Source organism: Rhamphochromis sp. 'chilingali' (genome assembly GCF_963969265.1).
Source record: "Rhamphochromis sp. 'chilingali' genome assembly, chromosome: 3".
In the NCBI taxonomy this organism is placed as follows: domain Eukaryota; kingdom Metazoa; phylum Chordata; class Actinopteri; order Cichliformes; family Cichlidae; genus Rhamphochromis; species Rhamphochromis sp. 'chilingali'.
The window spans coordinates 22,114,265-22,137,243 of NC_137931.1; the positions used below are offsets into that span (position 1 = coordinate 22,114,265).

The following is a 22,979-nucleotide window of genomic DNA, read 5'->3' on the forward strand; positions in this document are numbered from 1 at the left end:
AAGTTGAAAATCAAAATGGAGTTAAATTATAAGGGGCTAAGAAGACCGTGCAGTCACTATAGATTTTGATGCATAATGCTGCTTTCAGCCAGGAAAGGTGGGAGGTAAACCTACAAATGTTACAAATGTCTTGGCATTTCTTCGGAAATCGTGCACTTTAGGCAACAAAGTGCTGAAGTACTTTTTCATGCAATGGCTAACTCTAAATCAGGCATTTGTCTTGATTAACCTCAGCATCCTCGCCTCCTGCGCCACTGCTGTAATTAAAGATGTCCCACTGTGATTAGTAACATTTCATTATTTACTGAAAATCAGCACAGTATGAATTTAACTATATTCTTAATTGGAGGAAAATAAAACAAACTAATGATAGATGCACAAATTGGGAATTGTATGGTTGGTGAGAACTGAAAGTAGGAATAAATAATGAAGATAAATGTAGCAATTAGAACTGCAGGGGAACAGTGTTAAGATTAAATACAGATTAATTTGGTTTATGTATGTGTTCTCCAAAGTCTGCTGCTTCTTTGCAGGCTTCTTAAACTTCTTCCAAGAGCTTGTTAGTTAAATATCCACGTACTTAGGTATAATTGTCTGAGACAAGGACTGCAGGTAAAGTATAAAGATATCTCAGATGTTTAAAATAGCAATGTTTTCTTATTCCGTGGCATCAAATTCTGCTGCTAACAGAAATAGTGCCAGCCCAAGACAGTAATGATTGCTTGGCCTGAATGCAGTTTACTTAGGGGCACATTCGACACTGACTCAGCTGAGCCTAATACGAGGTTAAAGAGTTTAAGATCATTGCTGCTGTCCTTGTGGACGTCATGAATGCTGGCAACCAGTTTGGTGTCGCTTGGTGTTGCACGAGCGTGGGAGCAGGTCGCTCTACATGTATTTCATACATACAGGAGCTCTGAGATCTCCAGATGACATAGAGGAAGATGGGACTGCTTGAAAAGATGAAACCCTCTGCAGACTGCTTTTTTTAATGAATCAAAAACAAGAAAGAAAGAAAGAAAGAAAGAAAGAATTCTTTCTTTCTTTCTTTCTTTCTTTCTTTCTTTCTTTCTTTCTTTCTATCTTCAGATGTAAATTTGCATTTCGTCTGAATGTTGCAGCAGAAACTGTAACGTGTCTATTTTCAGTCTGACCATTCTGTGTGGTTGTATGGGGAAATCTCAGCAGATCAGCAGTTTCTGAAACACTCAGGCCAACAATCATGCCACATTCAAAGGCACTTAAATCTTCCTCATTCTGATGCTCAGCTTGAACCTCAGCAGATCGTCTTGATCAAGCCCACATGCCTAAATCCATGGAGTTGGTTTAGTCACTGATTAGAGCTTTGTGTTAGTGGCCTCTAAGTGTGTGTATATGAATATAAATGACACTGACCTTTTTCTCCATTACGAATTCATTTTTTCTATCTTTATAAGTAAAAAAAATATATTTGTGATTAATTGCTTGATAAAAAAGCAAAACTGAAAAGCTAAAGGTTGTGCAGTATGGGCTCCTGGATATTTGAATTTCTTTTCAACCTTTGACATTATCTGCAAAGTGAATTGAAATCCAATACAAGCAGGCCAGTGAGTGTTTAGAGATAAAAGCTTCATGTGCTCAATGAGGGCGATTGTACCGACAATAAATATGATTAGTCTCATGGAAACTAGGCAGCTCATCAACTATGAATCAGCATAATACATTTTTAATGGAGGCAACAGTTTACTGTAACAAATAATAACAAATCTGGGAAGAGAGGCTGAGGGTTTAACATGCTCTTTGTATGGTTAGTGGGAGGCAGAGTCATGGCAAAATTCATTAATCGTTCACATCCTGTCAGGAAGTGATTTATGATCTGCACATGAGACCTCTTACACAACCCGATGTGTAAAATAAATGATTGATGTCAACAACACTAAAGCAAGGGCCTCAATTCGCTGCAGCTGTAGCACTTATTGGATATTTCCGTGTAGCCATGGTGGCTGAGAGCTCCAGTAAATTTATCCAGATTAAACTTCATGAACCTGCATCTTCATACCTGTACCATTGGACAACTAATTAACAAAAGAACTGCAGGAAATTAGTGCTTAAGCAGATAAATGTTTGATATTTAGGATGCTAACTGAAGCCTGTAGAGTCTGAGATGTAGCTCTTATGCTTTTTTACAGTCCTTCGTTATTGGCACAAGTGAACAGTTGATGACAGTATGAACAGAAAAAGACTGAACGAGTGTGGCTTTTTTGGGAGCGTTACAAGTAGAAAGCCTTTTCGCTAAGAAGAGCACAGCAGCACATCTTAGATTTGCAAGACTTCTGGAACAGTATCCTTTGGACAGATGAGACCAAAGTGGACATGTCTGGTCAAACACAGCACGTCAGCACAGACAGCACATACCAGCTGTCAGCAGGGTGGTGGAGGCATGAAGATTTCGGTTTGTTTTACAGCCACAGGACCTGGATACCATCAATCATGAACTCCTCTATATACCAAAGCATCCTAGAGTCAAATATGAGGACAGACAGATAAAGCTTTGCCTTAACAGGACAACTATTCCAACTACAGCAGCAAATCAAAGTGTTTCAATGGTCTAGTCCAGGGCTGCCCAATCCCAGTCCTCGAGAGCTACTATCCTGCAGCTTTTAGATGCATCCCTACTCCAACACAGCTGAATCAAATGGTTTGATTACCTCTTCAGCATGCCATCATGTTTGGCAAAGGCCTGATAACAAGCCATTCATTTGATTCAGGTGTGTGGGAACAAGGATGCATCTAAAAGCTGCAGGACGGTAGCTCTCGAGGACCGGGATTGGGCACCCCTGGTCTAGTCAAAGTCCAGACCTCAACCTGATTGAAATGCTGTGGTGGGATCTTAAGGGAGCTGTGCATGAACCTCAATAAACTGAAACAATACTGCAAAAAAGAATAGGTCTAAATTCCTCTCCAATGACTGAGTGACTGATAAAGTCATAAAGAAAATAATTACTTCAAGTTGTTCCTGCTGAAAGTAGTTCTACAAGCTAGTAAACAATGAAGGCACTTAGTTTTTAACAGGACTGCAGAGTCCTAACCAAAGCTTTTTTACACAGGACTGCTGATGCTGGTGGCAGCTGGTGACAGAGAAAAGTGGGGATGTCTGTTGAAAACTGAATGAAATGAAAGAAAATGAAGTTTCTGGAAAGTTCCCAAGAGATGACTGATGGACGTCAGGGAACAAGCAAGCAGGACTGAGGTGGTATTTATATCCTGCTAATCATTCAACTTGGCAGAAATGCAGTAAAATATTGTATTGTTGTCATGGTCTGCCTCTTTTCGCGATTTCAGCAGGATCGCTCTCCCTCTTACTAAACTCACCTCTCCCAAAGTTCCCTTCCAGTGGGATTCTGCCGCTCAGCGAGCCTTCACCCTGCTCAAGGACAGGTTCACCACTGCTCCCATACTCCGGCAACCGGACCTTACACGGCAGTTCGTTGTGGAGTACCTGCGCTCGGCTAGACGTCTCAATTCCCGGCAAGCCAGTTTTGACTTCACTATCACCTACAGGCCAGGAACACGGAACGTAAAGCCAGACGCCCTGTCCAGGCAATTCTCCATCACTGAGGAGGACTCGGACCCCGAGCCTGTCCTCCCGGCCGCCTGCGTAATTGGAGCCATCTCCTGGGAGATCGAGAGGCTCATCCAAGAGGCACAGGAGACCGAACCGGATCCTGGCACTGGCCCACCTGGTCGCCTCTTCGTTCCTTCAGCCGTCTGCTCTCAGGTTCTCCAGTGGGCTCACACCGCCCGCTTTTCATGCCATCCTGGGGTCGTCCGCACCTGCTCGTTCCTCCGACGCTACTTCTGGTGGCCCGCTATGGCTAGGGACGCCAAGGAGTACGTAGCAGCCTGTTCGACCTGCGCCCGGAATAAGCTTTTGAACCGCCCTCCACCGGGTCTTCTGCAGCTTCTCCCTACACCAGCTCGACCGTGGTCCCATGTTTCTTTGGACTTCGTCACGGGCCTGCCGCCCTCCGCTGGTCACACCGCCATACTTACCGTTATCGATCGTTTCTCCAAAGCTGCACACTTCGTCGCCCTCCCGAAGCTCCCCTCTGCCTTGGAGACGGCGCGGCTCCTCACCTCCCATGTGTTCCGTCTTCACGGGATCCCCGAGGACATCGCCTCGGATAGAGGGCCACAATTCACGTCCCGTGTTTGGAGGGAGTTCTGCTCCGCACTGGGGGCCAAGGTCAGTCTGTCTTCTGGTTTCCATCCACAGAGTAACGGGCAATCGGAGCGGGCCAACCAGGAGCTGGAAACTGCCCTCCGCTGTGTCGCTTCGCACAACCAATCGACCTGGAGTGAACAGCTTCCATGGATCGAATACGCCCACAACAGCCACACGTCCTCCGCCACGGGCAAGTCTCCCTTCGAAGCGTCCCTGGGCTATCAACCGCCTTTGCTCCCGGCCATCGAAGGTGAGCACTCCGTTCCTTCAGTACAGGCTCACCTCCGCGGGTGCCGTCGTGCCTGGCGGGCGACTCGGGCTGCCCTACTCCGTACTAAGGAGCAGAACAAGACCCTCACTGACCGTCGCCGGACACCGGCCCCCGAGTACACCATCGGTCAACAGGTATGGCTGGCTACCCGTTTTGTGCCGCTACGGACTGAGTCGAAGAAGCTGTCCCCTCAGTTTATTGGCCCTTTTCCCGTTGAAGCCATTGTGAACCCTGTGTCTGTCCGCCTCAAGCTGCCGCGCAACATGCGCATTCACAATGTCTTCCATGTGTCTCAGGTCAAGCCGGTGCTCTCCAGCCCGTTGTGCCCTCCCTCCAGGGCCCCGCCGCCCCCCCGGCTCGTGGATGGTCAGCTGGTCTACAATATCACCCGCATCATGGACTCCCGGCGCCGGGGTCGGGGTTTTCAGTACCTGGTTGACTGGGAGGGCTACGGGATAGAGGAACGCTTCTGGGTGCCTCGAGCTGCTGTCCTGGATAGGGCCATGCTCCGGGACGTCCACCGCAGGCATCCAGGTAAGCCTGGTGGGTCGCCGGGAGGCTCCCGTTGAGGGGGGGGTACTGTCATGGTCTCCGTGCCTGCCCGGTCGGCCCCACAAGGCTACATTTGCTGTTTCTGTTCTCTCCCTCTCTGCCTGGGCGGAGCTCACTGTGGGCTCCCGCCCTTGGCCCACACACACACCTGACAACAATCACCTGTCATCACCGGGAACACTATTTGAGGCTGGAACACAGATCCTCTCGTCGCTGGATGATTGTACTACTGATGTTAGTGTTCTCACAGCTCCTGTGGACTTGTGCTTCATAATTCGTGATTTGTGATTAGTTGGTGACTTTCCTTCTCTTCTGCCTCAGATCTCCCCCCCCCCCCCCCCCCCCCCCCCGGACCTGCGACCTCCCTGCCGTGTGAACGTGTGTGAGTGTGAGCAAAGAAGACGTGAGCGAGTGTGAGAGAGCTACCCTGTGATTCCCCGGAGTTTTGGATTCCTTCACTGTACATATATTGCACTTGCACTGGCACTGTAAATAAACTACACCTTGGAGACACCTAACCGCTCTGCGTTTGAGTCCCTGTAACCAGATCGTGACAATTGTACTGTGTTACTTTTTTTTTTCTTTAATAAACATTTAGGACGACTTTTTTTTAACATAAGCATGTTTTTAATGGCTCCGTTTATGTTTGTAATATTCATTGTTTTCTTTATTTGTGACAAATGTTGGTTACGTGTTTTAATGGTACTAATTCTGGTTTTCAATCATTTTTGTGCAAAAAGTATTTGTTGCTCAGTGGGTCCTCTAGTAACTGAAAGTGTCCTTAGGCATAATAACAGAATGCCAAATTGCTCCTAATCGTGGTGTGATATACATATGTGATATTTAGAAAGTTCTTAAAGGCATAGAATAAAGCACTGTTTGAATGTATGAATATGGTTTCTAGTTAACAGTGGTTTGAGTGCTCAGTTACAAAAGAAGAGTGCCATGCAAGTATCACTCCAGCTCTGCCTGAAAACTTCTACAGGGAGAGCAGAATTATTAGGCAAGTTGTATTTTTGAGGAATAATTTTATTATTGAACAACAACCATGTTCTCAATGAACCCAAAAAACTCATTAATATCAAAGCTGAATGTTTTTGGAAGTAGTTTTTAGTTTGTTTTTAGTTTTAGCTATTTTAGGGGGATATCTGTGTGTGCAGGTGACTATTACTGTGCACAATTATTAGGCAACTTAACAAAAACAAATATATACCCATTTCAATTATTTTTTTTTACCAGTGAAACCAATATAACATCTCCACATTCACAAATATACATTTCTGACATTCAAAAACAAAACAAAAACAAATCAGCGACCAATATAGCCACCTTTCTTTGCAAGGACACTCAAAAGCCTGCCATCCATGGATTCTGTCAGTGTTTTGATCTGTTCACCATCAACATTGCGTGCAGCAGCAACCACAGCCTCCCAGACACTGTTCAGAGAGGTGTACTGTTTTCCCTCCTTGTAAATCTCACATTTGATGATGGACCACAGGTTCTCAATGGGGTTCAGATCAGGTGAACAAGGTGGCCATGTCATTAGTTTTTCTTCTTTTATACCCTTTCTTGCCAGCCACGCTGTGGAGTACTTGGACGCGTGTGATGGAGCATTGTCCTGCATGAAAATCATGTTTTTCTTGAAGGATGCAGACTTCTTCCTGTACCACTGCTTGAAGAAGGTGTCTTCCAGAAACTGGCAGTAGGACTGGGAGTTGAGCTTGACTCCATCCTCAACCCGAAAAGGCCCCACAAGCTAATCTTTGATGATACCAGCCCAAACCAGTACTCCACCTCCACCTTGCTGGCGTCTGAGTCGGACTGGAGCTCTCTGCCCTTTACCAATCCAGCCACGGGCCCATCCATCTGGCCCATCAAGACTCACTCTCATTTCATCAGTCCATAAAACCTTAGAAAAACCAGTCTTGAGATATTTCTTGGCCCAGTCTTGACGTTTCACCTTGTGTGTCTTGTTCAGTGGTGGTCGTCTTTCAGCCTTTCTTACCTTGGCCATGTCTCTGAGTATTGCACACCTTGTGCTTTTGGGCACTCCAGTGATGTTGCAGCTCTGAAATATGGCCAAACTGGTGGCAAGTGGCATCTTGGCAGCTGCACGCTTGACTTTTCTCAGTTCATGGGCAGTTATTTTGCGCCTTGGTTTTTCCACACGCTTCTTGCGACCCTGTTGACTATTTTGAATGAAACACTTGATTGTTCGATGATCACGCTTCAGAAGCTTTGCAATTTTGAGACTGCTGCATCCCTCTGCAAGATATCTCACTATTTTTGACTTTTCTGAGCCTGTCAAGTCCTTCTTTTGACCCATTTTGCCAAAGGAAAGGATGTTGCCTAATAATTATGCACACCTGATATATGGTGTTGATGTCATTAGACCACACCCCTTCTCATTACAGAGATGCACATCACCTAATATGCTTAATTGTTAGTAGGCTTTCGAGCCTATACAGCTTGGAGTAGGACAGCATGCATGAAGAGAATGATGTGGACAAAATACTCATTTGCCTAATAATTCTGCACTCCCTGTACAGCAGTAAATCTTGCTACTTGAGCTCTGTTAGGCATTAGTGACTTCAAAACATCAGAAAGTACAATAAAATTAAAGTGTTCGGATACATCAATATATTTTTACACTTTCCATTATCTTTGTCACAACAAAGAAAGAATAATGGACAAATTCAGGGTAGGTGACATTTTTATGGTTAAAAACAACCCCAAACCAGCTGAGGTCATAAATGTCCTAACTCAAGATGACTCTCCTTGTAGCAAGGTCACTTGGCGTGGATAAGATTCGCCATGAGCTCCTGTAGGGCTGTTCTGGTTGACATGCCTCTCCAATGTTACGTGGAGACCTGGGGTGGTGCTTCTGGACTGGCATACTGGGGTCGTGATTTGCGTTTGTTAACCTTAGATTCTGGAGGAAAAATGTGGTTTTCATCCTGGTTGTGGAATACTGGACCAGCTCTTTATCCTCTTGAGGATACTCGACTGTGGGTGGAAGTTTGTGTGTAAAGTATACAAGTGTTTTGATGATCTGGAGACAGCATTCAGCTGCATCCCTCAGGACAGCCTGTGGGAGGTGCTTTGGGAGGATGCGGTGTCTGGCCCACATCGATGGGTGTCTGGCTCACTGCTACTGCTACGAGCCATTCGATTCCGGTATGACTGCAATGAGAGCTTGGTCCACATAGTGTTTGAGTTCACCAGGCCTGCCTTTTGTCACCAATTCTGCTCATAATTTCAAGGACAGAATTTCTAGGCAAAGCCAAGTAGAGAAAGGTTTTCACTTTGGTGGCCTCAGAATTTCGTCTATGTTTTTTGCAGACGACATGGTTCTGTTGGCTTCATCAGGTGGTGGCCTCCAGCTCATGCTGGAACAATTCTGAGCCAAGTGTGACAGCTTGAAAAGGGCAGAGTGCCCAGGTATGTAGTATCTGAGGGTCTTGTTCACAAGTGAGGGGAGCAGAGAACAAATTGGACCCACTTTTTTTGGTAATAACCAAAAGAATGAGATTGCTTATTTGGTAGGGACTCAAAGTAGAGACAGTACTTCTCCATATCGAAAGGAGCAAGGTAAGGTGGTTCAGGCTTGTCCTACTGTAAGGAGACCGAGAGTTAGACCCAGGACATTCTGCAGAGATTCAGAGAGACTCAGTGTTCCCCCGGATGGTGAAAGGAGGTCTGGGCTTCTTTGCGTAGGCTGCTGGCCTGCGTCTGGATTCTGGGAGAGAATAAGTGGGAGAAAATGGATGGAATTCCCATTTTCCTTTTAACTTTTTTATACTAGCTAAGCTAAAGAAAAGTTAACTTTTAAAAGTTTTTATAATTGCTTTTCAAATGTTAAAGTGAAGTGCTGCTGGGTCTAAGAAGGGAAGTCAATGTTGTAGTGTTTTAAACCAGCATTTCTTCTAATGGCCAGCAGGGGGCGAATCATTTCTGGCCGTTTCTAATTCTATGGGAAAATGAGCCTGCTTCTGTCTTGAACTGGTGAGTTTGTCATCCCAATCATTACATTTAAGTTGTAAGATTGTCCCTTTGACTTCTCAGTTAAATCCACCCAGTGGGACATCTCAAGGCCTCAAGATGGGGCTTCACAAACCAATTGGTGACTTCACGTTGGCAATGCCCATCTTTTATATACAGTCTGTGGCTCTAATAAAGTTCTAATGCCTCTTAATAAAAAAAATGGCTAAACACATTCACCAAAATATGCATATGCATGTAATAAAATATGGCCTCTGTTTTTTCTTCTCTAACTACCTTCTCACAGACCTCCTATAAATGGCATTTGGGTGGGAGGATTTGTTGAATTATTTTCCATTGTGCTTTTTGTAGATCCATCAAGAGTCTTTCTTTGCGTTGCTTTTAAAGTGAAGTGTATTATTTTTGTGTGTTCACTGAAAACAAACCGTCACCCAACTTTCAGCTGAAATAAACGCTCAAACAGCGGCGGGTTCTCACTGGGTCAAAGCTGAACATGAATTCATCAATGCGAGTCCTCCAAGAAAAGAAAAAGAAAAGAAAAGAAATGCTGAAAGAAGCTTTGATGTGTGAGAAACACTTTAACCAAACGCCTGCAAAATCTTTGCCTGAAGCAAATTTGCATTCTGATGAAGGAACATCTTCGCATGTGGGAGGCACTGGCAAACATCCTGGTTTATGAACTGTCTGTCAGCCGAAGCAGCTCGTAGTTGCCATAGAGGGAAAGAGAAGAAGAAAAAGAAGAAACGAGAGGGAGGGAGGAACTGCTTTCAAATGCACTGAGAGCATTTACTGCCAGAGAGAGAGCAACAAAGGAGGGAAAACAGATTGTGTGCTTAAATGTGTTGTCTCTAGTGGAGCTAGAGACGAGGAAGAGCGTTTCCAACGAAGAAGCTCTGCAGCCTCTTAGTATTTGATATCAGCACCAGATTGGTGGCGTGGTCAGCTCGGAGCTGAGAAGCAGCTGAAGGGGGAGACGAAGGAAACTTGGCCAGGAATTTTATTTAATCTTTTTTTTGTGATCCTGTTTTTAGATAAAGGAGCATTTGGTGGAATTTGTGGAACAACAATGAACCAAACTGCATCAGTCTCCCATCAAATTGAGTGTCAACCTGTCAAGGATATCAAGGTAGGGCTGATTTTCCTTTCTTTTCATTGTGTTAAGGTTGTTTCTAATCTTTATCAGCTCTTACTTCTCATCCTCAAAGAACTTTCACACCTTTAATTACCACTGCACCGCACTGACACCTCTAAAACGCATCTGAACCAGCTTATAAATGAAGCTGCCAGAGTTACTTTTAGCTTTCAGGCTCATCCTAACAACTGCTGCTTATTTATTTATTTTTACAAAGCTTCATAGTAATGCTCCATAATTCTTCAAAATGACAAATCTTAGTTTTTGCTTGCTAAAATGACGCACCCACTCCCTCAGTCTTAAACTTCACTGTGACCCTAACCTTTATACACGTATACACTAACATGAATAAAATATATAAAATAAATAAAAAACAGCAGAAGATAGCCATTTCATTATGAAACACACTCACCTTGTTGATCTCAACTGTGCTTTTTTTTAGTTCTTTACTGACTCGATACTAAACTGTTGTCAGGAAACTAAATAAATGAAGTACTCTACACAGAGTGGTTCTTGAATGGTTTATTAGATTTGCTTTGCTTTGTTACATTTAAAAGCATCAGGGCTGTAAATTTAACTGTTGTTGGAACAATCCAGAAGATTTGACCCTGTAATGCCAAGTGTAAAATATTTGATACATGAGTTTTTGTGAGTTTTTGAGATCACTACATCATCAGTGTCACTTTTTCTCCGCAAAATGCATTTTAAGCATTTTTGAATTGCACAAAATTGCCAAATGTAGCACAAACTATACAAATATAAAAGTATAACAGACAATTTGAATAACCTAGTAATTCAAATAGCCTCGTCTAACCTGCTCCTCAGAATAACTTAGACTCTGCTTTCACTCCTGCAAACTCTCTGCAACTTCCTGTCAACTGCAACTTAGTCTTTCTGAAAGACACACACACTGTTTAAACCTCTGAATACAATATCAATGCTGCAGATTATATTATTAATGCAATAGTAATAATGATGATTATTTACCAATAGCAGTAAAATAATTTCCCTGCTCCACACTACCCACAAACAAGCAGCAACTAAAGGTGTCTGCAGTAAAGACCCAGCAGGGCATGAGCATCAGAGGAGGAAACACTATATGGTGATGTCTGTGGATTCTTGAATGCAAAGTATTTTCATCCAAGTTTGGAAGCAATCCTTTTATGTAAAATTAGTCTTCAGTTGCTGAAAATGGGGCGGTGTGTATAAAAATGACTGTAATTCCTAAAAAGCTACTGCAGAATATTTGTGAAACCCCTGGACACCCTTGATTTAAAGCTGAAAGCCTCCACTTCAATCACATCTTGGTTGCTTGACTTAAAATCCTCTGTAGTGGCAAAACTGCAAAATAAAATTATACAAGAAAATATTGACCAAATACTGGAGATGAGCTGATGGTGTCACACTAAGTAGGAATGTCTGGTCTCTTATCAGTGTTCACACCTTAGTCTTATACAGATATACATGATAGCTAAGTGTAGTTTTGCAGAAAGAAAATTTCTCCTACATGAAAATGCTCACAGATGGAAAGAGACATGTCTGCAGAGTTTTTCAAATGAATTTCTGTGGCACTTTGAGCACTTCAAGCCACCCTTCTTCTTTTTCTTCTGTACAACTCACAGCAAAGCAATTCAAGTATCGTTTGCACTACAGTCCAGAAGGAAAACGCTTTGATTCTGGGGTGAGCTCTCCCTTTAAGTGATCACCCATGTAATTTAAAGGCAGAATTGGAGCATTACTATGACAGCTCCAAGGACATGAAGTGACCCCAGCTACATAAAGTCTGAAAAGAGTCACATTCTTTCCTTTATTATTAGAAATGAAAGTTAAACACTCTGGCTCAAAGTCTGTGTGGCTGACTTTATTTGTGATTCTTTTTTGTTTGGGGCTGACTGACACCTTAAAGACCCCAAAGTGCTGTCAGCCAATAAAAACATGCACTAATATTGGCTCTGGTTGTCAGCAAAGTCTGATTCCTTTTTTTTTTTTTAAATCCAAGGTAAAGCATTATTGTCATCTTGAGGGACAGAAATCCCCCCCCCTTTCAGTATTTTAACCAGCTAACAAACCGGTTTTATTTCCTTGATATTGTAAGACTGTTTGGCAACCTCACCGATCACTCAGGACCTCAGAGATTATTTTGTTCTATTTCTTTGTTCTAACGGTGTATGCATGTAGAGTGGGGATGGATAGCACAGATTCACTGGATATCTTACCAATGGGCCTGTCTCCTTCGATTTCAATTACAAGTAGAAATTTACGTAATATATAGTATGCAAAAGTCTGTTCACCAGCTCAAGATAGTATTTTATCTTCTTTTGTCCTTTACTTGTCCTGTTTCCTCAAATGCTGGGGGACACACTGCACATCATGCTGAGATATGCACAGTTTTCAGCAAATAGCTCTTTTGGAATTATCTTTTTGGTGCAATAAGACCATTTTATGTCCTTAAAACCGTGTTATCTTTGGTATTTTTCACAGATTCAACTAAATGAGAACAAACAACATGTTTTTGTAACAGGCTACTAATAACATAGTGCCTAAAGATAAAGATAACCAGAAAAGAAACCATACGTGCAGCACGGTCTACCTGACCTTAAAGTTAAGATGCCGCACAAAACAATGCGCTGCACGCTTTTCCGTGAATGAGTTGTATCAAATAAATCTCCATGTGGAGCCAGTAGTAGAAATTTTGTTTTAATATAAAATATAAAATCTTTCCCTTTTTACATCTTGGATCAAGATGGCTGCTAGGGTGCAGACACACAGCTTGGCAGGTCCTGTGCTTTTGCCACAAAAAAAAAAAAACACCTAAAAAAACATCTAAAAACCCCTGGATCTTGACATCAACTTGTCTTTTTGTTTTTATACATTTTTATCTTCTGTGGAGTTCGACAGGTCCAAGAAAGCTGGATAATTATACCATTTTCTCAGCCAAATGGAGTCAACATCTTTTGTTGACAAGATTCTTGGATTTTGGTCATGCTAGACCACCCCCAGGTAAACATGAACAATTAAATACGTCACAATTGTCCCTGGAGATTCTGAAACTTGTTCTGATGCTACTTTTGGCTGGTGATATAGAACTAAATCCTGGACCTAATTCAAACATCAGTGATTTGGAATGGCTACAACTAATTAGCCTAGTTAGCCTATGGGCACAGCTATCTCTGCATTGCTTTCCACCTCAACTAACTGTGCTCCAACCACCGTCCCAGTTAGTAAGGCTACATCTACAACTAATAGTGTTTATGCCCCTGTTGTCCGGGCCTCCGCTTCTGCTGTTTGGGTTACCACCTCAGCTGCTTGGGCCTCCACCTCAGTTGCCTGGGTTATTGCCTCGGCTGCCTGAGCCTCCGCCTCAGTTGCATGGGTTTCTTCCTCGGCTGCCTGGGACTCCATTTCAGCTGCCTTGACTACAGTCTCCGGTAAAGGGTTTCTTATCATTAAATGCTCATAGCATTGTCAAGAAAAGGACAAGAAATCCTGCTATTAAAAGTTACAGAGGAACAAAGATCTGCAAGACATTTAATCAGGCTAAAGTAATCTGGGACACTAAAAATAAACCAAAGGGGCTTCTATGTGGACACATTAACATTCGCAGTATGTTACCAAAGCACGAGCAACTGGAACATATTCTAAGCAATTCCATTATTTCTATTTTGGGTATCTCTGAATCTTGGCTCACAAGTTCTTCTCCTGGATCTGTGGTTGTCTTTCCAGAGTACACAGTATTCAGAAGGGATAGAATTGGAACAAGAGGAGGAGGAATACTTGTGTATGTAAAAAAACACCTGGATTGCTCTTTACTTAGTTCACCAATAGATGTTGAAATAGAACATATTTCTGTTAAAATCACTCTTTCCCCAGAAATGTCATTTACGTTGATCTGTTTATATCGCCCTCCTTCTGCAAAGGATATTTTTTATGAACAACTACAGATATTACTTAAATATCATACTATAAATAATAAGTCTAATGAAATACTTGTAATGGGAGATTTTAATGTCAACTGGGACTGTTAAAAGGACAGAAAAACACTCAAGGACATAATGGAGACTTTAAACTTTACTCAACACATTGAACAACCCACAAGAATAACGAGACACTCTAGAACTAAAATAGATCTGGTTTTCAGTAATAAGCCCGAGCAAATTATTAAATCTTGTAATTTTATCACTGGTATTTCAGACCACAATTTTATATTATTTTCTAGAAAACTTATAAAATCACGGGTTAAGAATCACTTTCATAGTTCAACTAATAGGAGAACCTTTTATGAATTTATACCAAGAAGTCAGCGACAAAATGTAGCAGAAGCATTAGCATCAGCTAACTGGGAGCGTTTATTGTGTAGTGATGATCCACAATTCTGCAGCAGTCACTTCACTGACATTGTCAAGGATGTTATATCAACATACTCTATTAGAGGTCAACAAAAAATAAAGACAACATCTAATCTGCCCTGGTTAAACAAAGAGTGCAAGAATCTAATTAAAACAAGAGATCAATTACTAAAACAGTTCCTGAAAACAGGTCTAACTCTGGATAGACAGAGATTTACTTCAATGCGGAACAAAGTAACAAGAAGTTTGAGACAGGCCAAAGCAAATTTTTTTTATAAATATAATTGAAAGAGCCAAAGGTAATGGTAAAATTATCTGGCAACACCTAAATAAATTACTTGGCCGTCATTCAAACAAAAGCAAAAATACAATTGAACTTTATGTAAATAGCTCTATTGTTAGAGAGCCTCTATCTATTGCCAGTAACTTAAACACTTTCTTTATTTCATCTGTTAAGGAGATCAGTCAGAGCTTTGACTCAGTCGTATGCTCTGATAATGTGAATGATGCTGGTCAAAATTTGTTTACCATTACTCATATTTCAGACACTGAAGTTGTTAAACTAATTACAGGTTTAAAACAATCTAAAGCACTTGATGTATATGGAATTAACACAAATTTCCTAAAGGAACATATGAATTTACTTTTACGTCCAACAACTCAAGTTTTCAATGTCTTTCCAAGACTCCATTGTTCCAACAGATTGGAAAATTGCTGCAGTTACACCAATTTTCAAAGCAGGTGTGAAGACTGACATGGCTAATTATCGCCCCATAAGCATACTCCCGGTCGTATCTAAAATAGCTGAGAAGTGGGTGGTTAAACTCCTCACTGCTCACCTAGAAAACACCCAACCCTCATTACATCCATTGCAGTTTGGCTTTCGGGCACATCACTCCACAGATACTGTGTATGTTAGTGGAGAACTTGAAAAGCTTGCTGGACAAGAGTTCCTGTGTTGGAGCTGTATTTTTAGATCTGAAGAAGGCTTTCGACTCTGTAAACCATCAGATATTGTTGTCCAGATTGACTCAGTTTAATATCTCCAGTCAAGCTCTTCAGTAGTTTGCCTCATATCTCTCTCAGGAAACAGTGTGTGGTGTTGGACGGGGTTAAATCTCCATATTTAGACTGTGATACAGGGGTTCCTCAAGGATCTGTTCTTGGGCCCTTATTGTTCTCTCTTTTTCTCAATAACTTACCTGAAGTCTGTCCAAATATATTTACTCAAATGTATGCGGATGATGCAGTTACATATACGCAAGCAAATAGTGTCCAGCAGGTGGCAAAAGATCTTGCAGCTGCTTTAGCATTAATGCATAGCTGACTGGAGGACTCATGCCTAATGTTGAACACCTCAAAAACTGTCTGTATGTATTTTTCAAAACGCCCCTTAAACTTGAAGCAGTCAAACATATTCCTGGATGGAGTAGAGCTTGAATTAGCTCCAGAATTTAAATATCTTGGGGTCATTCTAGACCCAATATTATCCTTCAAGAGTCACATAAATAAAGTGTCCCAGGTACTTAAATGTAATAATCGAAATTTTAACCATATACGTAATAATTTAAATATGACTGTTGCAAAAACGTATTTTTACTCAATGATCATCTCTCATATGGACTATTGTTTGACGTCCTGGTCACTTGCTTGTCCAACAACACTTAAAACTATTGAAAACATTTATAAAAGAAGTTTAAAACTACTTGACAAAAAACTGACTTCCCACCACCACTGTCATGTGTTAAAAAAAAACATAAATTACTGAACTTCAATAACTTAGTGAAACTTAAAAGAGTGTGTTTAATATATAAAGTCTTACACTCCCTTGCTCCACCACCACTAAAGCAGTTCATTAGGCATAAAGAAAGCTCAGACAGGACCACTCGAGCTACAACCCGAGGAGACTTGTTTATACCCCACAGACGGACAGCATTTGGGCAGAACGTCCTCTCTGTCCAGGGTGGCCATCTGTGGAACAGTCTTCCTCAATCCATTAGAGAATGCTCGACATTCAACTTGTTTAAGGCACAGGTTAAAAACTGGTTACGGACAAATCAAGTGTGTGATCATGTATAAGTTGTATAGTTTTAATATTTTATTTGGGAATAGAATGATGTGTATGTGTGAGCTTGGTGATGGAGTTTTTATTATGAATGAATTTTGAATTTCTTATGAATTATTATGTCTATTTTTTATGTTTTATGGACAACAGATGGAAATTAGCACTTGGCTATAATCTGGTATGTTTACATTCATGTAATTCTTTTTACATGTATGTTCATTAACATGCACTGTCCTAAATAAATAAATAAATTAAATTAAATACTCCTAAAAAAAGGAAATATTTAAGGTAAAAAGCTTCAAATTGTTACTATAGGCGGATCCACTATAAATCTTGGACGAGTTCAAATCTCAATGACCTGGACCTCAACGTAAGAGTTCGAATTTTCTGAAAGTTGTAGATGTGATAACTTGAGAATGCAGTGATGTAGAATTTTAAAACTGATACCACAGATATTGATGCATGCTCAATCATCCAGGTAAGTAAATCTCCAAAGGTTGATTCTGTTCATCTGGACGTAGTGTTTTCAGTGGGAGAAACGGTTCGTCACTCATCCAAGTGACTTCTTCAGTCTCAGCTGACTTCAGGTTCCCCCAATCTTATAAACAGTACATTTGCACAATGACTGAAACTAGAAGGAATAATGGGCTGGGAGGTCAGTTCCTCAATCAAAGCCCCCAGCATCCAACATCACAATGGAGGAGAGGAAGGCACTCACATCACTTAGTAATGACAACAACATTATCATCCTTCCGGCAGACAAGATTAGGTGCACAGTATTGCTAAACCAGAAAGACTATCATGAGAAAATTTTGTCACTGCTCAGTGATGAAAATACTTATGAGCCCCTGAAACGAGACCCAGGAAGTGGTTACAGGAAGAGGATGATGGACTGTCTGAAGCAGTTAGAACAAGACAATGCTATCGACCGGACCTCATACCACAGGCTGTACCCAGGGGAATCTACACCAAGTCTGTATGGTTTACCGAAGACACATAAACAGGGTGCACCTTTAAGACCGATTGTCCGCATGATCAACTCGGTCACCTATAACACCTCCAAGTCTCTGACTTTGATCCTCAACCCGTTGGTAGGCAGCTCTGAGCACCACATCCAGTACACTTTGGATTTTGTTGAGAAGGTGAGAGATGTCATGATGGAGGCAGATGAAACCATGGTCTCGTACGTTGTTACATCTCTCTTCACTTGCGCCCCAGTCACGGAAACGTTGGAGGTAGATCGTAAGAGATTACAGGATGACCCCAACCTCAGCAACAGGACCACTCTCAGCATCAACCAAGTGTGTTTGCTTTTGGAACTGTGTCTTAATTCCACCTATTTCACATACAAAGGCCAGTTCTACAGGCAGAAACATGGGTGTGCCATAGGCTCCCCAGTTTCACCCATCATGGCCAATTTGTACATGGAAGAAGTGGAAAAAAGGGCTTTGCTATCCTACCCTGGAACACCACCAAGTCACTGGTTCAGATATGTGGATGACACCTGGGTGAAAATCAAATCTCAGGATGTACCACAATTCACGGATCACATTAACTCGGTGGACCAACACATCAAATTCACCAGGGAGGATATGAAAAGTGGCAGGTTAGCCTTCTTAGACTGTGAGATTTCCATCAGTAATGGGGGACATCTAAAAGCTGATGTGTACCGTAAACCTACGCATACGGATCAGTATTTAAGGTTTGACTCTGATCATCCACTGGAGCACAAACTGGGCATCATCAGGACGCTACAACACAGAGCGAACACCATCCCCACAGACACAGTGGCCAGGGAGGCAGAAGAACGGCACATCAAGAAGGCCCTGAGTAAATGTGGTTATCCCAGCTGGACTTTTCTCAAAGCTGGAAAGACACCTAAAGAAAGCTCCAGCTGATCCAGGAGAGAAGGACGACCGCTGCCCAAGTGAAAAGCTGTAGTGATCCCGTATGTGTCAGGAGTATCGGAGCAGTTGAGATGCATTTTTTCCTCTGTGGCTTTTAAACCCAAAAACACGCTGCACCAAAAACTGGTCCACCCCAAGGATCGGGTCCCCCAACACAAACAGAGTAACATAGTGTACGCTGTTAAGTGCCAGGAGGATTGCCAGGATTTATACATTGGGGAAACCAAACAACCTCTGGCGAAGCGGATGGCACAACACAGAGGAGCTAACTCATCAGCATAAATAGGCAGTCTATTTACACCTACAGGCCAGTGGACACTCTTTGAATGATGAGGAAGTACACATCTTGGACAGGGAGGAACGCTGGTTTGAGCGCGGAGTCAAGGAGGCCATTTACGTGAAAAGGGAAAGACCATCTCTGAATCGAGGAGCGGCCTAAGGGGACATCTGTCACCATCTTACAATGCTGTGATTGCAGCCATTCCCCAACTCTCTGTGAATGGTACTCATGGCCATTGATCAATGGTCTTTGATCAGTGGGTTTTGGTCAGTGGTTGTCAATCAATGGTCATGAGAATTTGCATAATTATGATCAAGGAACTGACCTCCCAGCCCATTGTTCCTTCAGTGGGCTGGTTTCAGTCATTACGCAAATGTACTGTTTATACGATTGGGGAAACCTGCAGTCAGCTGAGACTGAAGAAGTCACTTGGATGAGTGACGAAACATTTCTCCCATTGAAAACGCTACGTCCAGATGAACAGAATCAATTTTTGGTGATACCACAGGTGTGTCTACTAGGAGGCTCAGAGGTAGCACTGACAGTCTCCAGTAATTTTATAAAGTTAAGTTTTTGTTGAGGAGATACTTAGACTTTGTAGTAAAATCTTGACCTGACAGTGGATTTATGCTTCTGCGTAATCCACTGCAAACCCTTCTGAAACCTTAAGCTGTAGCTTGAAATGCACTTCCCTTGAAGTGTAATTACATTTCGCATCAGTGCAGCTTACAGTCACTATGACTGGCCTGCTCAGTACTGATGTTTATTTCCACCCACTTCAGCTTCTGCTGCCATTTTATTGAATCAACTTGAAGAGAATGGATCAAGTTGAAGGGAAAAAATCCACCGCCCCATAATGAGGGCTTCCCATAATGCACTGAGTGTTTCTCCTTCACTCATCATGTGTTTATACACCACTCTGCTTTTAATCATTAGTCCCACCCTGAGCCTTGTTCTTCCAGAGGTTTCTTCCTGTTAAAAGGGAGTTTTTCGTTCATACTGTCGCCAAAGCGCTTGCTCATAGGTGCTCATATGATTCTTGGGGTTTTCTCTGTATTATTTTAGTGTCTTTACCTTACGATATAAAGTGCTCTGAGGTGAATGTTGTTGTGATTTGGCACCATATAAATAAAACTGATTTGAATTAAACTGAATGAACTCTCTGGAACTTTGGTAATGATGATGAGCGTTTCTGTAGTCTCTAGATGGAGTCAACAAACAATTAAAATGCAGTAACAGAGAACAGACAGTATATAAGAGACAGATATAGCCACCATGACACTTTAACTGTGAATAATAACATTTCAGGATTTTAATTGCAGCAAGTGCTTAAATAATATATACAAGTTTAAAGTAAAGATTATTGTGCTTTGGTCTGTATTATTTCCACATATACATTCATGTGGTGCTAGTCTTTTACACCTCTGCTTACACCTCTTTTTCCAGTGCTACAACACACAATAAGACACCTACTGTTACTATATAAACATGGGAATTAATTTCTTCACACTATAGAATACATTTTCTGACAAAATAACGTAGATTATGAGGTTAAACATCATATAGAAGGAAACTCAAGCCCTCATTAGACAAAGCCAGTTTCTGTATTTGTCAGTGATATGAAGTGATCACAGCGGTGATCATTTTTTTGTGACCTCTTTATATTTTTTTCATTAATTTTCTCAGTTAAATGCAGAGACAGAGACACAACACTAAAGAGCTTCATTGTTGCTCGCAGTTTATGCAAAGCACATCTAGGCTGCCGGCAGATCCCTCAGACAGGCAGAGGAACAGCCAGCCGAAGTATAATCCCGTATTGCTGCAGTCCCACATCAGCAGGATGGGGCTAATCTGGCAGGAGGTAGTTTCGATAAGAGAAGGAACTTATGCAAAGAAATATGCGGAGTGTTTCCTCAGATACATGGTGGAAAAAATGGTGGAAAAAAGTTCTTCTTGCATCAATATCTCTTTTTCTACCCCTACAACACTCTGCTATGTGGTGCCAAACCTCCCAGAAAAATAAAGGCTTGATGGGTCACGGTAGCTGAAATTGTGGAAGGCAAAACCACAAGTTTAAGTGTAGAAACTTTACCTTGCAACGAATAAAAGGCCAAAACTTGGGAATAAAAATTTCTGCTTGATTAAAATTGCCACTTCACATCTTTATGTCTCACAAAAGTCTGAAATAACATACAGGTTGTAGTGTGAGTGTGGATTTGTGTCTTTTTTGTATTTTGTAGAAAAAACACCAGAATTGGGCATAAATCTCATTTTAGATCAGAGTAAATGTTATTTTAAGTCAGAAATGGCATGAAATGAAAACCTGTGGTGAAGGTGGGTTGCAAAGTGGAATGCAGATTCAGAACAACCCAAGGCATGCTAATACTACCGTCACACAAGAGAAAACAGTGTTAGCATGAACTGAATTCCTGTGTGCAATGAACTTGTAATATTGTTGGCTTAGAAATGGCTGCTTTGAAGCAAGGGACCAGGTCAGCAGCAACTCATAGTCAGTTGCCTGATCAGTCAGAAATGCATATTTCTGTAAGAAAAATTCAGACATTTCTCTTCAAATAGTGACGTCATTGCAGAATGTTCCTTCAACTCCAAAATGACATGTGTTCAGCAACTTTGCTCATAACCTGAATGCTACCAGTTGGAAACCAGTTGAGTGGAGCTGTGCGCATCGGCGCCAAAATGTTGGCAATGAGCCCAGCAGGTAGCATAAGCAACTTAAAAATTAAAATCACACCTTGCTTTATTTATTTTGACTCTAACTTACAACTTAAATGTCACACTGCAATCAATCAGACTTCAACAGTTGTGATCGAGCTCATGAGCTTCTCGTCAGAAAGTGTTTACTGAGGTTGTGCTGAGGTTTGCACCCAGGGTTTTCTGCACTGGAAGCTAGGTCCGTGTTTTCAATAAGAACAACAGTACAGTCACTGGTTAGGTTGTGTGTCACAAGGGCTCTATTGAGATGTAGTCAACCAAGTCCAACAAAGCAGCTATGGCGACCTTTGATTCATGAGCTGTAGCTAAACAGTTTTACAGCACGGCATTCATTCTGGAGGAGTGAAATGTAAATCACTAAAATCAGGAATATGAGCTCTAGTAGATTAAGCTGTAAACATTAAAGATGCATCATCAACACCGTTAATCAGTGTTATGATCCTTTTCCTGTTTTCCAGCCTTGCCTACCATCTTTCTAATGGCTTTATTGGTACTTTGCCACATAATCAGTATTTCTGAGGAGGTGTAGCTAGCAGATATTTGAAGCAGGTGATTAAAAGGGCTTGCATTGTTGCTGTTCACTGGATGTCAGCTTTGACCTGCTTTGAGTTCATATATGGTGTATTTTAGTTGAATCTGATTGGATTTCCAGCTGTGGGATAAATATCCCATAACAAGTTGAAATCAGCATGCATTTACTGTAAATGCCGACTTGCTTTACTCCTGTTCATTATCTCTCCCTCTCTGTTCTCTCATTTTCAGTTGCTGCCATGATCATTCTGGTTGTTGCTAAGTAACTTGTTATTTCAGGACATTTTTATCATATAAATATGTATCAGTCAAATCCCATTTGCACGGGGTCAGAAGAGTGGGAGCGCAGTCGTACACTGGTGTTTGCAGTGAGTCAGTTGTAAGAGCAACGAGCATCACTGTAAAAATGACAGGACACTGAAAGTTTTCTTTCATCTAAAAAAAGATCGAGCTGGCACCATGAAAATTTGCTGACATCGGAAAGAAAGCTTCTTTTTCTCTTTTTTTATGCTCCTCATACAGAATTCAATACACCAGAAATGGTCTTTTTAAAAAGCATAACCTTGAATTCAAAGACTGAATCATAACCAAGCAAACAGACAGAAAGGCTTTGGTGTGTAGGAATTTTCAGATCTGCCACAGGAAAATCTAAAACACTCAGCTTTGTATGCCCACTTGCTAAAATGCCCTTCAGAAAAATGCTACATTATTACCTGCTTATTCAGCCTTTATTTCACTTCAAAGAGTGGCGTTTACTACAGCAAATGCACATAACAAATTCAGAGTTTGTGAAAATGAAAGCAAAATCACTGGTAGGCCACAGTGTATGGGTTTCTATTATACTAAAGTGGTCGTATAATACCAACTTGTAGCAAAGTAAATGTGATCTACACGTCACCAGACTGTGTTGTTTCAGATTTCTTCCTCAGGACACCAAACAAACAGTCCATGAACTG

At 41.7% G+C, this 22,979-nt stretch overlaps 1 protein-coding gene across 3 annotated transcripts in view; it reads left to right on the plus strand.

Annotated features, from left to right (window-relative positions):
• LOC308393761 (inactive dipeptidyl peptidase 10-like) overlaps positions 1-22,979 on the plus strand; it is a 148,044-nt gene that overhangs the window by 8,476 nt on the left and 116,589 nt on the right. For 2 of the 3 annotated variants that reach the window (XM_080877735.1, XM_080877736.1), the window contains 2 exons: positions 3,087-3,229; positions 10,061-10,155. In XM_080877735.1, the coding sequence (XP_080733861.1) occupies positions 10,096-10,155 (60 nt within the window). In that variant the 5' untranslated portion in view covers positions 3,087-3,229; positions 10,061-10,095. The remainder of the gene's footprint in view (positions 1-3,086; positions 3,230-10,060; positions 10,156-22,979) is intronic. The other variant, XM_080877734.1, reaches the window with a different exon arrangement.